The sequence below is a fragment of the Rhamphochromis sp. 'chilingali' genome (assembly GCF_963969265.1).
Source record: "Rhamphochromis sp. 'chilingali' genome assembly, chromosome: 15".
Classification (NCBI taxonomy): domain Eukaryota; kingdom Metazoa; phylum Chordata; class Actinopteri; order Cichliformes; family Cichlidae; genus Rhamphochromis; species Rhamphochromis sp. 'chilingali'.
In genome coordinates this window covers 29,174,823-29,195,965 of record NC_137942.1, presented here as the reverse complement: position 1 = coordinate 29,195,965, position 21,143 = coordinate 29,174,823, and the positions used below count along the sequence as shown (strand labels likewise).

Here is a 21,143-nt window from a genome sequence, read left to right as displayed (position 1 = left end):
GAGTCAGAATTATTCAAAGACCACAGACAGGTCCGATAAAAAATCTAAAGTACCTGTAAAACCAAAAATTAATAAAATACAAAATAAAGTCTCAAATAACGGCTCAGTACAACTCCCATTTCCGGTTACGTGTAACCTACGTCCGCGACTCGGTGAAGACGTCCATGATCACGTATCCAGAACATGCGGGAGTGCTTATGTGACTGACTTTGTTTACAACTTAAGAAGTTCAATGCATTCTAATTTCTTTCCGGAGCCTTATCCCGAACGATTATCGCCAGAAAACAGGTCAGTAGAAATGTTGAATATCATTTGTGATAAGAAAAGTAGTCTGCTTAAAAAGTCCTGTAGAAAATATATGATAGAATGCCGCGACGTGATGCATCAAATGTTACCACTATGGAAAAAGGGACCGGAACCAGGTGTAGATACTTTTACATCAAATAAAACTAGTGCAGGCTCTGGCATAGAAAATAAATCTACTGCGGGAAAAGCTAGTCTTGCATGCTCAGCCATTCAGCCTACAGCCCCGCCGCCTTACGAAGATGAGACCGAATTAATAGTTGCTGCCGCAGCTGCACGCAAACAATGTCAGCATTCTGATCCAACCAGCTCAAAAGAAAGCGACGAAAAAAAAAAAAAAAATCTGAATCACATGCAACGGATCTTAGCCATCTCTTTAAACAAGATCAGGAAAAACAATATATACGCCGCAAGGAAGAATTAGCAGAACATAAAAAAAGAGAAAAACTTTTGAAAGAAGAATGTGAGGAACTTATGAAAAACAATTTAGACGACTATGAAGAAACTGCAGGCAGTGTCCACAATAGACACCCACATGAAACGCCACGATATCGTAGCTAGAGGTTTAGAGGTAGCTAAAGAAATACCTGTTACCCGAACTTTAATAAAGACTTATCTAAAAGGAAAAACAAAGCCGGAATGACAAAGGTCCTCACGCCAACACTCGCGGTAGTAAACAAACAGACCCAAAGCATGATAAAGCATCCACAACTGCAGAGTTTTTGTGGGTAAATAATGACAAAATCACCAATTTCTTTAAGAATCTAAAGAAATTCCTGCTAACAATGTCCAGAGACAAAATTGACTTAAATGCAGTAACTATGTGTAAACAGAAGCCTGATGAATCTATCCTAGTATTCATAAAACGCTTTATGCACTGTTGGACAAGCTAGAGGTGCAAATTCAGCTCAGTTTTCCAGAAATGTTGTAAGAGATTGAACAACTGACCTTCCGATTAGTGGAAGATGCCCAGCCGCCCATAACAATCTTCTGTTTCTGCAAGTCCGAAAGTACAAAGATTCATTTACTGGGAAACAAGCCTGATCCTGATCCTAAACTCCACATCACACTGATCAGATGGCGATGCCTTTCACCCTGGTTTATCTCTGACATCAGCACCAACTATTCTGTTGTTCTTATAATTTTTTCCTACATTGCAACATAACTTTGTATGTCCAATACCCAGATAAGAAATTAATCCAACTATAAATTGTTATCTACAAATTATATTAAGCTGTTACGTTCCTGCGGTTGTTAATTTTGATTTACATGTAGTTAGTGTACTGCTGTCAATAAGTTCATAACCACGTCTGTTTGAAGTTATTTTATTGGAGTATCTACCAGCAAGAATTTGGAAAATCAAAGATCATTTTAACAAGCTGTGATTTCAAAAGAGTTAAACATTGCACTAACACAATTCCTAAAAGCTGTTAATATATTAATTTAATTATATTTAGTTTATTTTTAATTGCATAAAAGATTCCAAACGAGTCGTCTTCCATTCCAAGTACTGGTACCATCAACTATGTTGGTAAATTAGATCATGTGATTGGCTGAAGGATCTGATTCGTCATGAACTTTGGGGGGAGGAGCAATAACGTCAGACTGTCGTGAGAGTACAGCAGACTGGCAAAGATTTGTTTCAAGGTAAGTGCAATCCTAACCACTAATTCTTTCCTTTTGTTATGATCCTAATCCTTAGTCCTTCCAATGATACAATGCAAATAGCTAAACTTCCATAATTTTCATCCCTGTCCCTGGACATTCCAGCTATGTAATATACATCACTTATGCTTCCAACATTGTGCTGATGTCCTCTGCAGTGTGTCTTTGGAAACAAGCCACGCTATGTGCACCAAACATCTGAACTGCATTTAATGTTTTTGTTTATATTTTATGTATTTTTTAAAAATAATTTCTCTTTCAACACAGTATTGCAAGTACTTAGTCAAGTGGGCTCCTCACAAGAAGAGGAAAATGGATAGAAGAGTGTGATGGCATCAGCCACACATGGGTAAATCAGTCCATTTGTTCACTTTATTAGTTTGTTTTGCAGTTTTCTTCATTAATATAATTCATTAATCATTTGGTTAAACCTAACATTGGTATTATGAGGCGCGCACATAGTAACATTGTGTGGTTTTTCTTAAATGTTTTGTTATATTAATTATGTTTCTCTTTCTTTGAGTTACCTGGGTTTGGGCGGTGGCTGTTTCCTGTCTGGGCAAAAGGCGTGGCTGAGGACTCTGGGAATTAGAGAAAAACATGTGAAGATGTAGCTTTTATGACTAGGTGGGGGTCGTCAGAAGCTATAAAAGACTGCGACCTAACCCTAACCTCTTTATGGGATGATCCCATTGTGTGTGTGTGTGTGTGTGTGTGTGTGTGACAGAGAGAGAGAGAGAGAGAAAGCCTTTTAATGGGATGATCTCATTGTAAGATTAAAATTCAATATATTTAGACTGGTTGACTGAATTGGATCTTGTGTGTATGTCTCTATGTGCATGTGTGTTTCCTTATGTGTACATATTTGTGATTGTGTGGCTGTTATATTTTATTTTTTTTGCCAATTTTTTTCATTTAACAAGTATATTTGAGGTACCCTCAGCATGTTCAGCATTTTTTCAGCTGTCCATTTTGCTTTTCCATTTTTTCTGTTTAAGTTATTACTATTGTGCTAAATCATACTATTTCTGCTATTTCATAAGATTTGTGCTTAATATACCATTTCTGCTTTTTATAGGATTTGTGCTTAATATACCATTTCTGCTTTTTATAGGATTTGTGCTTAATATACCATTTCTGCTTTTTATAGGATTTGTGCTTAATATAGTATTTCTGCTTTTTATAGATTTTGTGCTTAATATAGTTTTTCTGCTAAATGTAGTATGCTTAATCATACTATTTCTATATATTTCTGCCAGGTCCCCAGGCAGCCAATCCTCTGTGAGGATTGAGACATTAAAATATACAGATCACGGCCTGCACGGCCTCCCAGCCAGCCAATCAAATCTGAGGTCTTCCGTTTCCTCTCTCGTCATATCTCAGTGACGGATGTACATAGAGCAATGAAAATCGCAGTCAAAGTACACCAAAGTCCGCTGATTCACCCAGTACAAGAAGTATGCTTCTAGTCCACCTAGTCTTTGAGTTACACAACGTTTTGTAACTCCAAAAAAAAGCGTTTTTCGCCTCTCACCGCGATCTAATTCTGACTCCTCATCAGCCTGTTTTTCAAAGCGGCTCCTCTTTTTTCCAGTGGTGCAGTTGGTAATGACACGGGTCTGCAAGCCAAAGATCGTGGGTTCGATTCCACCTTGGTCAACATGTTTTTCCCTACAAATTAATACACTGTCACAGACCAGTAATTCATATTCATCATTTATTACAATTCTGCAAACTTTTATGATTTTACCAGCTTTTCTAATATGGACCTCACATTCTTGTTAACACTCCAATGCACAAATACTCTTCCCTTTAGGCTCTGTGTATGTGTGTGTGTGTGTGTGTGTGTGTGTATCAATATTTCTCCCATTTTAAATTATTACTCCTCCATAATTGTATTTCTGTTAAATCAAAGTACTTTTACTACATCTTAGTACTTCTGCTCAATCATAGTATTTCTGCTAAATCATAGTATTTTTGACAAATCGTGATTTTTGTGCCAAATCATAACATTTGTGTTATGTTAAAGTATTACTACTAATTGGAGGAATTTCTGTCATGTTACAGTATATGTGCTAAATATAGTATTTCAGCCAAATCATACTATTTCTACTATATTATATTTTTCTTTCTAAATACAGCATTTCTGCTATGTTGTACTATTTTTCTAAATCATAGTGTTTCTGTAATGTTTAAGTATTTTTGGCTAAATATATTCTTTCTGCTATCTTATACTATTTCTCCTAAATTCTTGTATTTTTGAGAAGTTATCAAGTTTCTGGTAAGTTACAATATTTCTGCTAAGTTCTGCTATGCTATTGTATTTCTGCCAAGTATTATGTTTCTTCTAAGATATTGCAGTTTTGCTAAGTTATTACATTTTCGCAAAGTTCTATTTGCTTCTACAAAGTTTTTGCAATTTCTGCAACTTTTCAGCTTTTTCAGCTACTTTTTGCATGCAGCTTCAGCTTTAAGCATCCACACTGCATTTTCGCAGGAAATGCAAATTTTTCTAGTTATAAATTTAATTTTCTGCTAAAGGGGAGCATTTAACAGGTATTTTCATTAGAAAACTGTGTTTCCCAGGATCCTTTGTGGTAGACGAAAGTTACTCTGGGTTTTAGCTAGCAAAGAAAGTTTCGAGAAGCCATTATATGTTGCTCTGATGTCGAGAAGTTTATTTGTTGTACATTCCCCTTTTTGAAGCCTTATATAAAGACTATCGTTTCTACAACTGATGTCTGATCCATTTTTTTGGCTAAGTGGATTCGCCACATCATTTTTTCGTGCCGAAACCCAGGAGAAATGAGCGAACAGGACTTACGTGGAGCCGCCGCCGCCGAAGCTGCGGGAGTGGCGGATGACGAGCATCAGAGAGAAATGGAAAGAACAACACGGAAACGTGGGACGTTAAGAGGTGCTACCACACGACTTGTACATCAAATTGACTCCGAAATGGCTAAACCAGATCCGGACACTGACCATCTGAGCACATTACTGGAAATGCTGTCGGCAAAGGAGCTCAGCTTGTATGCCTTAGATAGTGAAATAGAACGTAAAACAGCTCTGGATGACCTGGAAATGGAGATCGAAAGCGCAGAGGAATATAAGGAGCGCATCATCCCGTCCAAGAGCCGTGCACGGCGCATAATTAAGCGAAATGAGGATTGCCGCGAACGAGCTGCGCATCAAAGGGTGAGTGACGATAGCTCTGCTCATTCATTGGCACAGAGAGCATCGGTAAAGCTTCCTAAGCTGATTATTCACAAATATGATGGAGATGCCAGTTTGTGGCAGGAGTTTTGGAGTCAATATGAAGCTGTTATTCACCACAATGATGCACTATGCAAAAGTTTACCTTTTTGAAAACCTATCTCACTGGCCAAGCAGCAAAAGCAGTTGCAAGACTAATGTTGACAGATGGAAATTATGACAACGCAATTGAGTTATGGCAAAACCGATATGGAAGAAAGGATGTGCGCACATGTGAAAACTGCTGAACCACACCCCTGTTAAAAAATCCTCTGATGTGCATGCTTTGAGGCAGCTGTATGATGAATGTGAAATTCAGATCAGAAGTTTAGAGTCATTGGGTGTAGTGTCAGAAAGCTACGGAAGTTTGTTATGCCCAATAGTGCTAAAGATGATTCCAGATGTTATAGCTCTTGAATACAGCCGTCAGAGAAATGGAGATGAAGAGTGGAAAGTGTCAGAAATGGTCACATTCCTACAGAATGAGGTTCAGAGCAGGGAAAGAACGCTGGAAATGACAAAGTCGTACAACCCACAGAAAACTGAAAATAAACTGTACAAGCCACCGTTCAGTGATGTGAGGTTTAAAAGGCCTAGCATACAATCTACTGCTGCGCTGTACACAGCCAGCCAGAAACAAAACACCTGTATATTCTGTGAGTGTGCCGATCACAAATCGGAAAACTGCCCAAATAATGACACGCTTCAAAGAAAGGACAAGTTAAAGACAATGGGGAGATGTTTTGTGTGTTTGGGACAGAAACACATTGCAAGATTCTGTAAGACCAAGAATGTGTCCTGTGAGAAATGTGGACGGAGACATCACGTTGCTGTGTGCTGTGGTGAAAGGGTGGATGTACAGGCCCCATCCCAACCAGAAGAAGCAGTGGTCTCCTCCGTGCTCCCTCATTCAGTAAGAGTGAAACCAGGTGAACAGAACACTGTGTTGCTACAGACTGCAAAGGTGTGGATTGAAGGCCCATCAGGCAGAAGGGTAGCTCGTTGCTTATTAGGTGGAGGCAGCCAAAGAAGCGTCATACATGAAACATTGGTGAAGAGCCTAAATTTACCAGTAATAAGGCAAGAGACATTGACACTACACACATTTGGGTCCTCCTTTCCCACAAGATCACAGCACAGCATAGTGAAGGTTATGCTTCAAAATATCTGGGATCCTAAACAGAGTATTGTAATAGAAGCTGTGGAGACCCCACAAGTGTGCTCGGCAATAATGAAGGTTCCTGGTGAACAGATCCAGCATGAGCTTAAGAAAAGAGGACTACAACTGGCTGACTTCCCAGGATCCAATGAGGAACCAGAGCTTGCTGTCCTCATAGGAGCTGACTACTATTGGCAGACCGTGACAGGAAGGGTGGAGAGACTTACAAAAACATTCGTGGCACTGGAGAGCACCTTCGGATGGTCTGTTCAGGGGCCAGTCTCTGCATCAAGTGTTACAGAGGCAACCTGCATGTTCATTCCGTGTAATGAAGAGAAACTCCTCTCCAAGCAACTGTATATTACATAGCTGGAATGTCCAGGGACAGGGATGAAAATTATGGAAGTTTAGCTATTTGTATTGTATCATTGGAAGGACAAGAGATTAGGATCATAACAAAAGGAAAGAATTAGTGGTTAGGATTGCACTTACCTTGAAACAAATCTTTGCCAGTCTGCTGTACTCTCACCACAGTCTGACGTTATTGCTCCTCCCCCTAAAGTTCAGGACGAGTCAGATCCTTCATCCAATCACATGATCTAATTTACCAACCTAGTTGAGGATACCAATACTTGGAATGGAAGATGAGTTGTTTGGAATCTTTACGGAAATTAAATTAAATTAAATTAAATTAATATATTAACAGCTTTTAGGAATTTGGTTAGTGCAACAATTAACTCTTTTGAAATCACACCTAGTTAAAATGATCTTTGAATCTCAAAATTCTTGCTTGTAGATACTCCAATAAAATAGCTTCAAACAGACGTGTTGATGAACTCATTGGCAGCAGTACACAATTACATCTAAGAAAGAAAATAAGAATTTTAGGAATGTAACACAGTTTAATATAATTTGTAGATTACAACCTATAGTCTGACTAATTTCTTATCTGACTTTTGGACATATAAAATTATTTTGCAATGTAGGAAAGCATGACAGGAAAAGAATGAATGCTGTGATGTCAGATATAAATCAAAGGGATAGACATCTCTATCTGATCAGTGTGATGTGGAGATTAGGACAAGCTATGTGGAATGAACCACATTAACAGTGATCGAAAAAAAAAGAAATGTGAAATCAATAAATTGATCCCACACGTTTCCCGTTATCATTATCCAGTGGATCTAAGTGTCTTTTTGACTTGCTCACTTGCTTTTGAGTGAATGTTGTCTCTGTGGATACTTGGGTTTCCTCCAACAGTACAGAAAAGTTTCGTGTTAGACTTATTGGTGATTCCGAACCAGCCATGGATAGAAAATGGTTTAAATGAAAAAAATAATAAAGTGCTGTCCAAATGTATGGTTAAAATCTGATGTGGTCATGGCTTGCAGTACCACTGCAGGTGAGATGGACGCACCTCTATGATCTGCATCTACGAGCTAGCCTCACCACCTTAAAAGCTGTACCGGGTCCTGTATCAAGGGATGTTGCAAAGATGTGGAATAAACCATGCTGAAAAGCTTGAAAATGTCACTAGGCCTGCAGTGGTTTGTTACAGTGGTGCCAAAACCCAGGATAGTGGGCACTGCAGACCCACAAGCGGGCTAGCAAGGGGCCGAGCACTGCCACTCCCCCAAAGTTTGCTGTTATACTCAAAACAATCTTTAGCCAATCAGAGAACTGAATTCTGCTGTGTTTTATTGGGTACTGGACCTTGGAAAGTAGAAATACCCATTAGAAATTTTATGTGTAACTAATACAACTTAACTTAATTAACAGGATTTGCGCAGCTACCATTAGAAATATTTTTATTTGAAATTATACCTCGTAAAAGAAATCAATAAACTTTGACTCTGTAGTATTGATTAAAGTGCTGTATGAATGTTCACATAAACAATGGCTTTTTATCCGAGTTGCTATTATTAGTTGTTGTAGTATTTTATATTAATGATCAGAATCAGATACATTGTTAATCCCAAAAAATTGCAAATTGCTCTGCTTATTCACACAACCTATTGTCAGAATTTAAAATTAATAATCAGGAAAGTTAACCAATTGACCCCTGTGAGCATTAAGATTAGTACTAATATACAAACTGCTTCCAATTTTACAGTAGGTCTAATGGCCGTCACTGGTCATCAGGTCTCTAAATTCCCATTGTTCTTCTTCAGGATGTTATCCATATTGCAGAGCCATGAGCTTCTCCAAGATCTTATCCATATTGCATTTAAAAAAACACAGTCTGAGTACTCACAGCCCTGCCCATCGTCTATCTTGTCGGCCAGCCTTGTGGGATTTTGAACAGCTGTAGCCGCTTCTTGTTCTTCTATAGATAGAAGAACAAGAATAATAATATATTATTCATCACTGTCGTTACTTAGCATGTGTAATAAATACATTATTTATAAAAGTCATGATGTCATTACTGTGAGGTAGTGAGGAAGGAGGACTCAAAATGTTATAATGTAAGGTATAAATTGTATTTAAGTATATATTTTGTACACTGGAAAGGTATACATTGTACAAAATAGAAACTAGGAAATGCAGAGTAACACAAACAGGCAGGCAGCAAAACAGTTTGTCACCACAAGGAAACAGTGGCACACCAAAGCTACTTATTCCAAAGTAAGAAGGAAGTAAAGATAGCTGAGAGAACCTACCACAGATGTAGACAACAAAATTGTCTACATCTGTGGTAGGTTGAAAGTGAGTGATTTATATCTGACATCACGGCATTCATTCATTACTAGAGCTTGGCTATGAGGCGGCTCACAAGATTCTGGAGGTCCTGAGTCCTGCGCTCAGTAGTCTTCAGCACTTCTGTGTGATTTGCTTTTTCATTGCTCTCATAATCTGTCACAACCTTGTTGGTGATGAGGGACAGGCCCAAGACACGTAAGCGACGGTCAGGAGCCACGTCCTCCTGGACACGTGTGCCACAGTGACGAGCCACCACCACCTCCGGGACTGTGCTCATACCTAGACAGAGGGTAGAGGTTGACATTTAATTGAGTACATAAAAACATTCCTTTACATCTCAGTTAGTACTGAACCTTGAAAGAGACACGTTAAAAAGAAAAGGTGGTTTGACTTCAGCACTGTGGTATAGGTCAGTCTCCAAACACACAGGATCCTTCATTTCACAAAATGCAACTTTACAGCAATTTCTATTAGATAATCCCCGCTTAATTAATCTCCATGGCTTGGCTTTCTCTTATAAATGTGTAGTTACCAACCCAAATACGGCTAACACCTCACAGAACACGACGAACATGCCATAACAAATAGGCTTAAACTTAAGTGTAAAAGTAGTACTAAGATAGTTTTAAAAAATTGTGATAGTGGCCCTCCTGTGAGCAGCAAAACAAGCCAATATGACTATTATTAAAGTCATAAATAAACATAGGTATATCCAATGTTTTAGCAAACAGTTGCTTATTAAGAATTCATTTGGAGTCATTTTCTTATCGTTGTATGATGTATTTAAGATCCTAATTAACTTGTCTGCCATTTGTTGCTGCGTCTGTAGCATAAAGTGGCTTTTTAGCTGCCTGTTTTACTGTGAGGCAAAATAGTAAAGTTATGGGACAGACAAACCAATAAAGCATTGGTGAACTACAGTTAACTGCAGAGTCAAGTGATAGTCATCCTTCAGTTTTAAATATAGTCATTTGAAGTCCTGTTGAATTTTTTTTAAAAGGATTATGGCAGTGAAAGTTCATGAACTTAGATATTCATTTTTATTAGCTATCTTATAATAACTATTCTGTCATAAATGGCATATTTTCCTATAATTTAGAAACTACTCTGGCTGTGAACTGACATATGTAAAAGTAAACTATAGTAAAACTCAAAAAGATAATGAACCCAGGTAACAACTTTCAAAATGTATCATCTTTTTCTGCCAATTTTACTACACAGAAAATATTTACCATTAAACATGCTACATTTACTGTAACTGATCTGATGTAGTTAAAACTGGTTTATATCAAGTTCTTGCTTTGTAGGACATGAAAGTCTAAATCACATTATGATACATAATAACACAAACAAAACATCAATTGCTATACAGTGAAAAAAGAGTAAGAGGGTGTATGCTGTGATGTATATGATGTGAACCGGTGGTTACAAGGATGAAACAATGATCTCTGATGATAGCTGATTTTTCAAGTTGGTACTGAAAAAGGTGCACGTAAAACTGATTTAGTGATGAGGTGTCTTGTGTTATGCCCCTTAAGTGGAGCAGTAAGTGTTGGAAAGGAGTTATTGGTTTGAATTTGAAAGTAAAATTTAATGGCATTATTATCTGTGTAAATTAAAGAAAGTCAGGGTACTTGATCCATGTGCACAGGTGGAAATGAATCATATGAGCTCTATGATGTGTTCTTGGTTCAGTAATATCTCTTGTAGTGAGGGAACAAACTGAGAGGAAGTAGCACAGTAAACTGGGAGGCAGTGTTATGGCTCCCAGTTTGATCTCCACCAAATTATTTAGAATTAGAATTTATTCATGGATGGATCTAAAGAGCACAAGTGAATAAAACTGTAATGAAGGCAAACAATAAGCAAGTCCAATCACGTAACATAAACCTCATAACAACAAATCACAAATAACACTACTCAGATAGTTTTTCTGATTTGTCCCACTCATAGCCTGAATCCAAACCATTTACTGTTGACTTGTAGACTCTGCATGTATAAATTGTTATTTTAACCACGGAGCTGAATTATTTAAATAAGAAAACAGAGCTTGTATTTAAACCAACTTCACCTTCAAAAACACAAAAGTATTGTGCAGTATAATTGTGTGTAACTGTATACTACCACATAATGTGCAAAAAAAAGTGTGGGAGAAAAAAACAGGGGAATTAGAAGAAGCGTTTTCAAGAGTGAAGAATTGCAAAGTCATTCATACTGTATGACTTTGTAAAAAGTGGAGGTTATGTAATAATAACAGGAGAGCCAGGTGCCAAGTTGGTCTGTCAATGATCTGAACAAATAAGTAACAAATACAGACTCATACATAATACATAATAGATCACTAGGAGGACCAAATGAAAAATACTATCCTTTATACAAAACAACATTTTGCATGCATAGATTTTGAAGTCATTTTTAGGTCTTTAATTTAGTTAAGCCATCATATCTTGTGTACTTTTAAGTCTGGGGTTCAATATCGGACAAGTGAACCAGACAGGAAAACTCTGTCAAACATAAGCTTGTTTTTGCACTGTCCAATGAATCAGGTGAAAACTGATGCTTTTTTCCCATATGGAAAAGAAATAGTGAAAACTTGTAAAAGACTTGCATAAGATGTGGCCTACTTCATATAGTGAATCATATAAGGCTTATATGATTTACTTATGAAAGTGGACACTTTCTCATTACTTTTATATATTATTTTAGTAAGTATCCAAAACATACAAGTCTCATTTATATAATTTTTCAAGGGATCTTATATCTGTTTTCACTCCTGACAGATACAAACTTTATAAGATTTATATATATCTTTTCCATATGGGTTAGCTTCCACTAGTTCCAACTGTTGGGGTAATATTACTGCAGAAATTTAACTGCTGTCAGTACATCTTCAAAGTAATTCGTCTCTCCGTATATTTTTTTAATGTATGTATGGTGGCTCTTGTAGATGTACTGTTATGAAGTTTTAACCCTTTATGGTACCTTTTTAAAGGGCACTATCTGAACTGAGGATGAAGGAGCTGTACTAACCCACAGCATCAGCCCCCAGCATCTGAAAGAGTTTGCACTCAGCAATGGTTTCATATGTTGGGCCAGCCAACATGCAGTATACCCCTTCCTGCAGGAAGCTGTCATAGCCCAGTTCCTTTGCTGTTTTTCTGGTCAGGGCTCTCAGGTCACGGTCATATGCATCTGACATGCATGCGAACCGCACTCCGAACCTGCAGGGATAATTAATGCATGAATGAGACACAGGAGTAATGTATAAGATACAGATTTTCCTTTCACTGCCCTGCCTGAGTGTTTCTGTACCTCTCATCATTGTGCCCACACAGAGGGTTCTGTCCTGCAAATCCGGGCATGTTGATGTGATCTTTAATGAGCATGATGTCTCCCACACTGTAGGTGTCATTGAGTCCTCCTGCTGCATTTGTCACAATCAGAGTGCTCACACCCAGCAGATAGAAGACTCGCACTGGGTAAGTCACCTGGAAAGATAAAAATTGTATGCTTCAGAGAGAGCAGCTGTCACTCTTTTATGGTCTCAGTGTTTGTCAGAAAATTACAGAAGGGAGTTACAGGTAACCTGGGAATAATAGCAAAGCAAACAATTCATCATATGAAGCAAACATTATAAAAGTGCCAGCTTCTTTATGCACTGATGTCAGTAAGATTTTTATTACTGTAGGTTTTTGCGCATGTGTGGTACAGTCGTGGTTAGGGATGGGTATCGAAAACCGGTTCTTGTTGAGAACCGGTTCCCACTGTTTCAATTCCTTGGAATCGTTTGCCATTTTTGCAAACGATTCCCTTATCGATTCCAGTCGCCCCGAATGACGTCACCACGTTGCAGAGCGTCATTTACCTGGCAGGAAACACGGCGCCTAAGCGGCTCAAACGCTCAAAAGTTTGATTATACTTTATGAGAACCGATGACAACAGGGCAACTTGCAAAGTAGATATTTCATTTAAGGGAGGAAACACTACGATTATGCACAAGCATTTGCTCACAAAACACGCGATGACACGCGTTTTTAATTCCGCTCCGGACTCGCGAATCTCAACCCAGCAGCAGCAGTAACGTTTGCACGTCCTCTCCCGTTAATGCGGCAGGTAAATAATCAACTAACAGTGCATATTATGTTAGCGCAATCTGCCTTATTACAAGACCTGCCATTACTGTACATGTAGGTGACCATGATGAGAGAGACAGACAGAGTCTGGCTGGCGCTCGCTGGCAGTTCTCGCTGCAGTCTACCGGTAGCGTCTCCTTTCAGGCCAGGATAGACGAATGTCACCGAGCAGTGTCTAAGTTTGTGGTCAAAGGCTTGAACCCATTTGCCACAGCAGATGCCCCCGATTTTCGGTAAGTGAATGTGTTTAATTGTAGGCAGGGACATTACTGGATATTCTTGTGTAATTGCCACAGAACAATTTATGTTATACTTTGTTATTGCTACAGAAGAATATTTATTTTATTATTTTACATTTACAATTTTTTTTCCTGGGGACCCTGTGACACCCCATTGAAGAGCCGTAGGCTGGATCTCTTAAGATCTCACTGTTGGGTTTGTAAGGCCATGTTACTCCTAAATTTCTATCTTGTTCAAAGAGAAGATATAAAACAAAGTTCTAAGCTAATCGACCTTAGTGTTCTCCTTTTTTAAAAAAAAAAAAAAAGAATCGATAAGAGAATCGATAAAGAATCGAATCGTTAAACAGAATCGAAAATGGAATCGGAATCGTTAAAATCTTATCAATACCCATCCCTAGTCGTGGTTCTGTGCTAACCTTTATATGGCAACTGATGGCCCATAAATGACTGTTGCTACTTTTCACTGCAGTCACATTTAGAAATTGTTTTTTTCTATTTCACATTCCCCTAGAGATTGAATTGCCTATGAAAGTGCTCTGCTAGTTAGTGCAGAAATGTTATCGAGTAGCTTGCTACCTTGATAAGGTCAGTGCTGTCACTTTGGAATATTGGTATGCTTGATATAGGATTTGCATATTATAAGCCCACAACAAACTTTGTTCCATGGACAAAATTTAAGCAGAGCCGTGTGTAATAACAGGACTGCAGAACCTCTAAAAGCAAACGAATGATATAAGGTTTGGTGGAATACTTCTTCTAAAAAAACATATTCATTGTATAAGACAAAGTAATCAATTACAGGCACTTATTATTGCTGGTGTAATGTTTACTATACTAAATGTTTCAGATGAGTGTATTGCCATGGTAACAATAGCTGATCTGCCTAACCACAAGACAGTTGTGATAAGCGTGTCTTTAATTTGGCAGATATTCTGTCATAAAGCAAGCACTGGAACAATTAAAATGTGTGGACAACCAACAGAGTGTCACTGCCATTCACTGAGCCATGCAGTTACTGTACATGGTTAATAAAAACATCCCATCTAATGTTATCTTGGCTTTATTTTTTTCAGGTTGCCAAGTAGGGCTTAAGGACCATAACACAGGACAAAGTCCAGTACATTCTGCCAGAAAAGCAAATTTGTAGTAGAAAATTTTACTTAAGATGGCATAGGTGGGGGGTGGCATATGCAGACGACTCATCTAGAGACATTTAAAATGTTGTTTGTCTATACTTCTAACTGGATATAAGAGGACTATAAAGCATCTGACCTTCTGTTACTATAAAAAAATGTGTCTTTTTGATTCAGGGGGGTCATATGGAGAATTTTATGTGGATATGGCATGTGAAAGCGGGTAATAAAAGTCAAACCAGCATACAGTCTCCACAGGCCAAAGGGCAATCCAATGTGACACACTGGTTGTCATCTCAGCACTTCAGCTGATCATTCTACAAACTTGGTAAATTGTTACCTCAAGTTGTACCTATCCTTGATCCTTGATGTCATAAACCCAAATTTCCCTTCTGGGACAATTAAAGGATTATTCTATTATTATTCTATTCTATTCTATTCTATTCTATTCTATTCTATGTAAGCGTTTAAAAATCACTAGGCTATTTGGGAGAAAGTCTTAACCCTCTCAAGGCAGGCGTTGCCGATTTGCAACAGTTAAAAACTAACAACCTGATTAACCCACATACATATTTTATGAGGTTTTTTTTTACTCAGAAGTACCACTGCAGGCTGTGCATTAGCAACAAAAAGTTTAATTTGAGCCTGAGAGGGTTAATTGTCTTAGAGAACAGCGTTCTCTCATAGAATATAAGCTTTATGGAAGAAAGTCTGATTTTGACTCATCAATTTAAAGAGCAACAATCTATTTTGAAGGCAGTTTGAACTGCATGTTTTTCTCAGTGTGACTGACTATGTCAGAATTTAAACTGCTGGCTGAATTCTACAGTACAGTGCATCGTTTGCATCAGCAAGGTCTCAAGACACAGAAGCGAGTTGGGTTGTGTAATGGAAATGTTGTATTTGTTCCAGAGTTGCTTGTTTTTTCACAGCACAATAATGCTGATTCATGAGTTATGAAACTATTCTATGAAACATGATTGATACAGTCTTGAAGCCCCTGAATGTTCTGCTGAGGGAACGACTACACCATATGAATGTGAAATGAGTACACCACTTCGACTGTGTGCCGGGCCAGAGTCTCAGTCCCATATGCATATAATAACCTTTTTAATGAAAACTCTGAATGATGACTGCTTTTTATTTGTCTTGTTCTTTCGTTACTGGATTTCTTCTGTAATTTGGGATAGAAATTGTGACAGAAAGCTGCTCATGAGGCAAAGCAATAACAAATAAATGTCTATCTTTGCACATTTTCACATGGAAGCCATTCAAAATGCAGTTAGATCAAATATAATCCCAGCAGAGCAGAGTATGGAAGTGGACAAATAATGGGTTATGTTAGGTTTTGTATTGTTGATTGTCATTTATGCTTAGAAATATTTAACCATATATTCTTAGAGGTGTATAATCAATTGTGTAGTGATAGGACTGTGATCTTTAGCAGGACACAAAGGCTTGGTGTGTATTCCACACCTACATCCTGGGAGCATGGGAAGAGGTCGTACCTTGTCTTATTGTTTTATGGTAGGATTAACGTAGCTACGTCTGTTCTAGTCTAAGTGCTTTTTGTTTAGATGAACTGCTGGACTTCCTCACCGTGTTATCTAGGGTGAACCATCTAGGGTGAGGGGGGGGTCTACCCTCTTCCTGACCAAGGATGTTATATGACCCTTTGATCAGCAGTACCACACATACACACACACACACACACACACACACAAACACACACACACACAGTATTCTTTGTTCACATGTATACCTATGTAAGATGCTATATGTTAATGACCCTATGCATATTCATGTAACCACAATAAAAGGAGTGCTGTGGGGAGCCTGGCTGAGAGTCTGATGGAGGTCAAGTGGTAGGACGACACTTGGCTCTAGGCAGGTCTCCCTCATGCATGAGTAAACCAGAGAACTTTGGTGCCTACTTCATGTTTTGCTTGCTGTGTAATTATATTGTCTTTAACGTTCCAGCGAATAGGTTCAAGCTACAAACCTATCAGGTTACATCCCAAAGAGTAAACACCAGGTATCTGCTACTCACAGTAGCTCAAAGAAAACACCAAGCTTTCTTAACATAAGCAGAATACGCTACTAAAGCTCCCCACACGAGACTGGTCCACACACTGACTAACCAGCTCTTCACTAGGTGGCTGATTGCTGAATAAAGCCAGCTGTCCACTGGCTCCTCGGGCGAGCTGGGTGGAAGCTAAACTACTGGATGAGAAAAACACACCCACACAACACACAGACTTGCTAGGGCTGTAACAAATATAAAACTCATATCAGAGACATGACTGTTTTTAGCCATACTAGCCTCACTGCTATTTAGATGATTAAGAACAGTCATGTCTCTGTATTTACTGCAGACTGAAATAGTTGAACTTTTGCTTTGTGTGGAACCAACATTTTCTTAGAACTGCAGCTATTTATAATTGTAATCCCACAACACCAGTTTAAATATTGGTAATTTATTACTTATTTTTATTGTGAAATGGTAAATGGCCTGTATTTATATAGCGCTTTACTAGTCCCTAAGGACCCCAAAGCGCTTTACATATCCAGTCATCCACCCATTCACACACACATTCACACAATGGTGATGGCAAGCTACATTGTAGCCACAGCCACCCTGGGGCGCACTGACAGAGGCGAGGCTGCCGGACACTGGCGCCACCGGGCCCTCTGAAACCACCAGTAGGCAACGGGTGAAGTGTCTTGCCCAAGGACACAACGACCGAGACTGTCCAAGCCGGGGCTCGAACCGGCAACCTTCCGATTACAAGGCGAACTCCCAACTCTTGAGCCACGATCGCCCCCAGAGTGAAATAAAGAGTGAAATAACTATACATTCTATATAAGATGGCTGTAGCCAATGTGACATCAGAAAAGAAAAAGGTGGTCTAATCTGGGTAATAAAAGGTACCACAAGCAGTAGATTATCTCTACATACTGCTGCTTACCGTTTGTATGTTGTAACCCTCGTAGAAATGGAATCTCCCCTGCATACAGACACACTCGCAGCCATTCAGCTTGCCAAACACCAGCTGCCCTGCATGACCCTGCACTGCACAGCACACGCGTAGCATTAGCCATTGCTGGCATGAATATGCACACTGTCCAGACAGTAATAATGAGTTTTAGGAAACCGCTTACCAGTGCTGGTGGGAAAACATGGAATATCCTCATATTTGAACACTATCTTCTCCTCCAGCAGATCAGCTAGACCGCCCAGGCCTGAACCACAGATGATGGCCACTTTGGGACGCTGCTTTGTACGGTTAAGCAGCCAGTCCGCTGTCTCCTTATAGTCTTCATAACTGTATATGAAAGTGTTAAGGAACATAAACAATATCAAGTCAACATGTGCAGTTTTAACTGAGAATACAAAAGTAAGACATTGTTGAAAACAGAAGAACCAGCAGAACAGCTTCAACTGAAAGTTCTTTTAACTTCTATAGGCAATCATTAAAAGTCAGAACTCTAAAAAATAGAAAGATTAATGAGTTTTGTTCAGTTAAGGCTTTCCTGTGTGGATCAACTAGCCTGACCTGTCTATCCAGCTAAAGTGTGTCCCTTTGTGATGACAAAGTTTCCACAACTCATGTAAAGCTAATGCTCATTGTCTCACTGGTTGCACTGGTAGAGTTACCCACTATTCAGCAACAGCGATGTTAAAAATAAGTGAAAAGATCATCTGGAGGAGAAATGTGGGAGTAAAAACCCACAGAAATGAACACTGTAAAAATATGATTCAATGATGCAGGGTGCAACACACTGAAGGGCTTTTACTTTGCTATTTTGAGTGCACCAGGCAAATTATAATTCAGGGGTGCTGATTTGATTGGGAATGCCCCAAGGTACTACATTATATAAAGCCTGAACCAGTCTGTAATTCTGGTTATAAATGTGGTAGTAAAGCTATAACCTTGTTAATGTTCCCTCAATGCCTCAAGTCAAGCCTTGTTGTTAAAATACAGGGACACTTCAGGCTGTGGCCTTTACCAGATCAAGCTGAAGCAGGGGAAAGCCCAAAGACTCTAGAAATCCTATCTAAGATATATGCTATATTTGATTAGAATTAGATGTTCTGGCTTATCTTTTCCATATTCCACCTTTTTCTTTGCTAAAAATCTAGCATGGAATTATTTTAGCAACAGTAGAAGTTTTGGCAACTGTGATGGAGAGTTCAGTCAAAGTCATAAAATTTCCATGAAGTAAGAAAGTGGGCCAGCTGCCAAATATATCAAGGGTCTATGCATCAAAAATTTTATCCAGAAGAAAGAAACTGAAAGTAACTGAATCATTATCCAGTCTGTCAGTTGCAATCGTGGCTCTATAACTAATTCTTCAGGTGGTAATTTTCAGCTTTGTACAAGAACACCAGTCAGGAAGATTAACACATGACTGTACAAAGGTCTGCTGGATTAGAAGGTGGAGAATAAATGACAGCATGTCAGGTTATTTAACCATTGCATGTTTTTTTTTATCAGTGATTTATAAACCCAAGCAATGGAAACATGGAGACATCAGCAGGGGTGTATAATATGTAGCATAGCAATAAAACCATCTCTTATTCAGCAAGAACATGATGACAGCTCTCATTTCTGTAATTCTGCTGTAACTTTTTATTTAAGGGGAAGTAAACTTTCCCCATAAACAAGATGAATTTACTTTTGAGTGGCCAACTAGACTTACCAAATAACAATTATAAGAACTTGATGTTTAGCCATCTTTGTATGATGGTGTTAATCTGTTAGATTATCCTGTTTTTTAAATTACATAATAACCTTACAGTGTCTACTATGAGTTAGCATTTTAAAGTCATGTCAAAATGACAGCTTGTAAAAAAAACTGTGAAAAACTCAGTACAATCCATGTTTCATTAACTAAACCAAATTTAGTTGCAATAAGTTAAAGTAGCTGTTTTCTGTGTCATCCTCTACACTAGCTTCTAATTTTACAGAGCAGAATCTTAAAAGCAGAACCTCTATAAAGCCTTCTGCTTTTGTAGAGCTAATAACACCTGGATGTTACTTACTTTTTTTTAGTCCTGTGGCAGTAGTTTTTCACAGCTACACCTAGACTTACACCTACACCTAGCAACATATAGAGTAATATATGAGTAAGCCAGTACATTTTATTTCGATTTTTCTCCTACCTGCCTTTCAATTGAGCTCAATGTTTATCTAGGTTACGTTTGTCTTTGAGCTCACTTTGTGATTATGTTCAATTATATAACAGCAAGCAGGAAGTGAGTTTGTAAGGGCTCTCCTTCCCTTGAACTGGTGGGCTGGTATCGTGTGGAGCTGTCCGTGGTGCTGCGGGAAATTTGTATTCAGGCTCTGAAGCCTGACTGCCACATATTTCTGGCATTCCGAACACAAAGTCCCGAAAACACAAAAGGCAGCTTGACTAGTCGCGGTAGTTGCTAAGCCCCAGGCTTTGAATTAGACACACAAGACAGGCCTGTAAAGTAGGCGAACGTGCAACCAGTCTGACTAGATCATTACGATAGATAGCAATGACATTTGCATTTTTATATATTAACAATGCAGGTTATTCTTCCCTCACGCTGTAGGTAAAGGCTTCCACCTGTCATATTACGACAAGCTCACTTCATAAGAGGAAAACCCTCATTGGCTGGTCTAATCTTCAGAAATAAGCGTCCTGTCACTTTTGCCTTCATTATACGTTTCTCAAAACGCACAAGATGCTTTATGTAAATCTTAGGATTTATTCTTTAGACCCCCTTCAACACCGTCCACATTCCAATTAGCGTAGTGGCCTTGACAATCATTAGGCTCTTTTCACTAACATCCAGCCTTGTCATTCCTACCTGCACTGACTGCTGGAGGGGTTTGCCGCTTCCATATCCGACGATGGCGACGATAAGGTCCCGTTTAGTGTTTATTTTCACAGGTGCTTCCCGTGGATGGCGCCAGTTAAAGCCGCCGATAGAGACTCTTCTGCTTGGGTGGACGGAGTGCGGAGGGGGTGTTGCGCGTTGACGTCAAGACATTTCGAAGGGGATGGGCGGGGCTTACACAGAGTGCCGGTGTTGTGCCAAAAAGTGATTGTCTGCCAGAAACTGATTGCCGTCCGCGGGAGCGCGCGCAGCTGCTTAAAGCTGCAGCGCCCGGATTACTTGTGTTGCCAGCTACTTCCGAGCAACTGATATAACGTGGGGGGAAAAAACCAAACACATTTATGCCTTCGTTATTAGGCAAAGGTATGCATTTATGGAGCTTTAACGTTTCCTGTAACCGAATTATGGCGCTTATCAGAAGGTTGCTTTCAGTGTGTAGCGCAGTCACGAATGACTACACGGAATAATTAATGCCTACAGGTTTAGTATGTCTACTCTCGTTGTTCATATTTTTTATAAGACTGTCGAATAGTAGTTAAAACAATAAAGACCTATTGTGCCAGTATCACCATGACTCTTTCTTGTTTGTTCAGAATAACGACTGAGAACATGGCATTTTAGCGCTACCAAAAAGCGATTGTGGCCTATAACTTGTCACTGAAACAATATTTCGGCTTCAAA

The 21,143-nt window shown here is 38.9% G+C and overlaps 1 protein-coding gene across 1 annotated transcript; it reads right to left on the bottom strand.

Annotated features, from left to right (window-relative positions):
• Positions 1 to 6,904: 6,904 nt before the first annotated feature.
• Positions 6,905 to 20,568, bottom strand: LOC308411512 (purine nucleoside phosphorylase-like). Its single transcript, XM_080905434.1, has 8 exons — positions 20,433 to 20,568; positions 17,750 to 17,913; positions 17,557 to 17,660; positions 12,392 to 12,567; positions 12,110 to 12,300; positions 9,153 to 9,358; positions 8,634 to 8,705; positions 6,905 to 6,935 (listed from the first exon to the last, which is right to left on the bottom strand). The coding sequence occupies exons 1-7, from the start codon at positions 20,465 to 20,467 to the stop codon at positions 8,649 to 8,651; spliced, it is 933 nt and encodes a 310-aa protein (XP_080761560.1). The 5' UTR covers positions 20,468 to 20,568; the 3' UTR covers positions 6,905 to 6,935; positions 8,634 to 8,648.
• Between the last annotated feature and the right edge of the window lie 575 nt (positions 20,569 to 21,143).

Excerpts from the sequence above, each read along its gene's own strand:
- LOC308411512 (XM_080905434.1), bottom strand. The coding sequence starts at position 20,467 with ATGGAAGCGGCAAACCCCTCCAGCAGTCAGTGCAG. Across the intron at positions 17,661-17,749 it reads ATGTTTTCCCACCAGCACTG|TGCAGGGTCATGCAGGGCAG; the intron begins GTAAGCGGTTTC and ends TGTGCTGTGCAG. Across the intron at positions 8,706-9,152 it reads CTCAGGACCTCCAGAATCTT|AAGAACAAGAAGCGGCTACA; the intron begins GTGAGCCGCCTC and ends TTCTATCTATAG.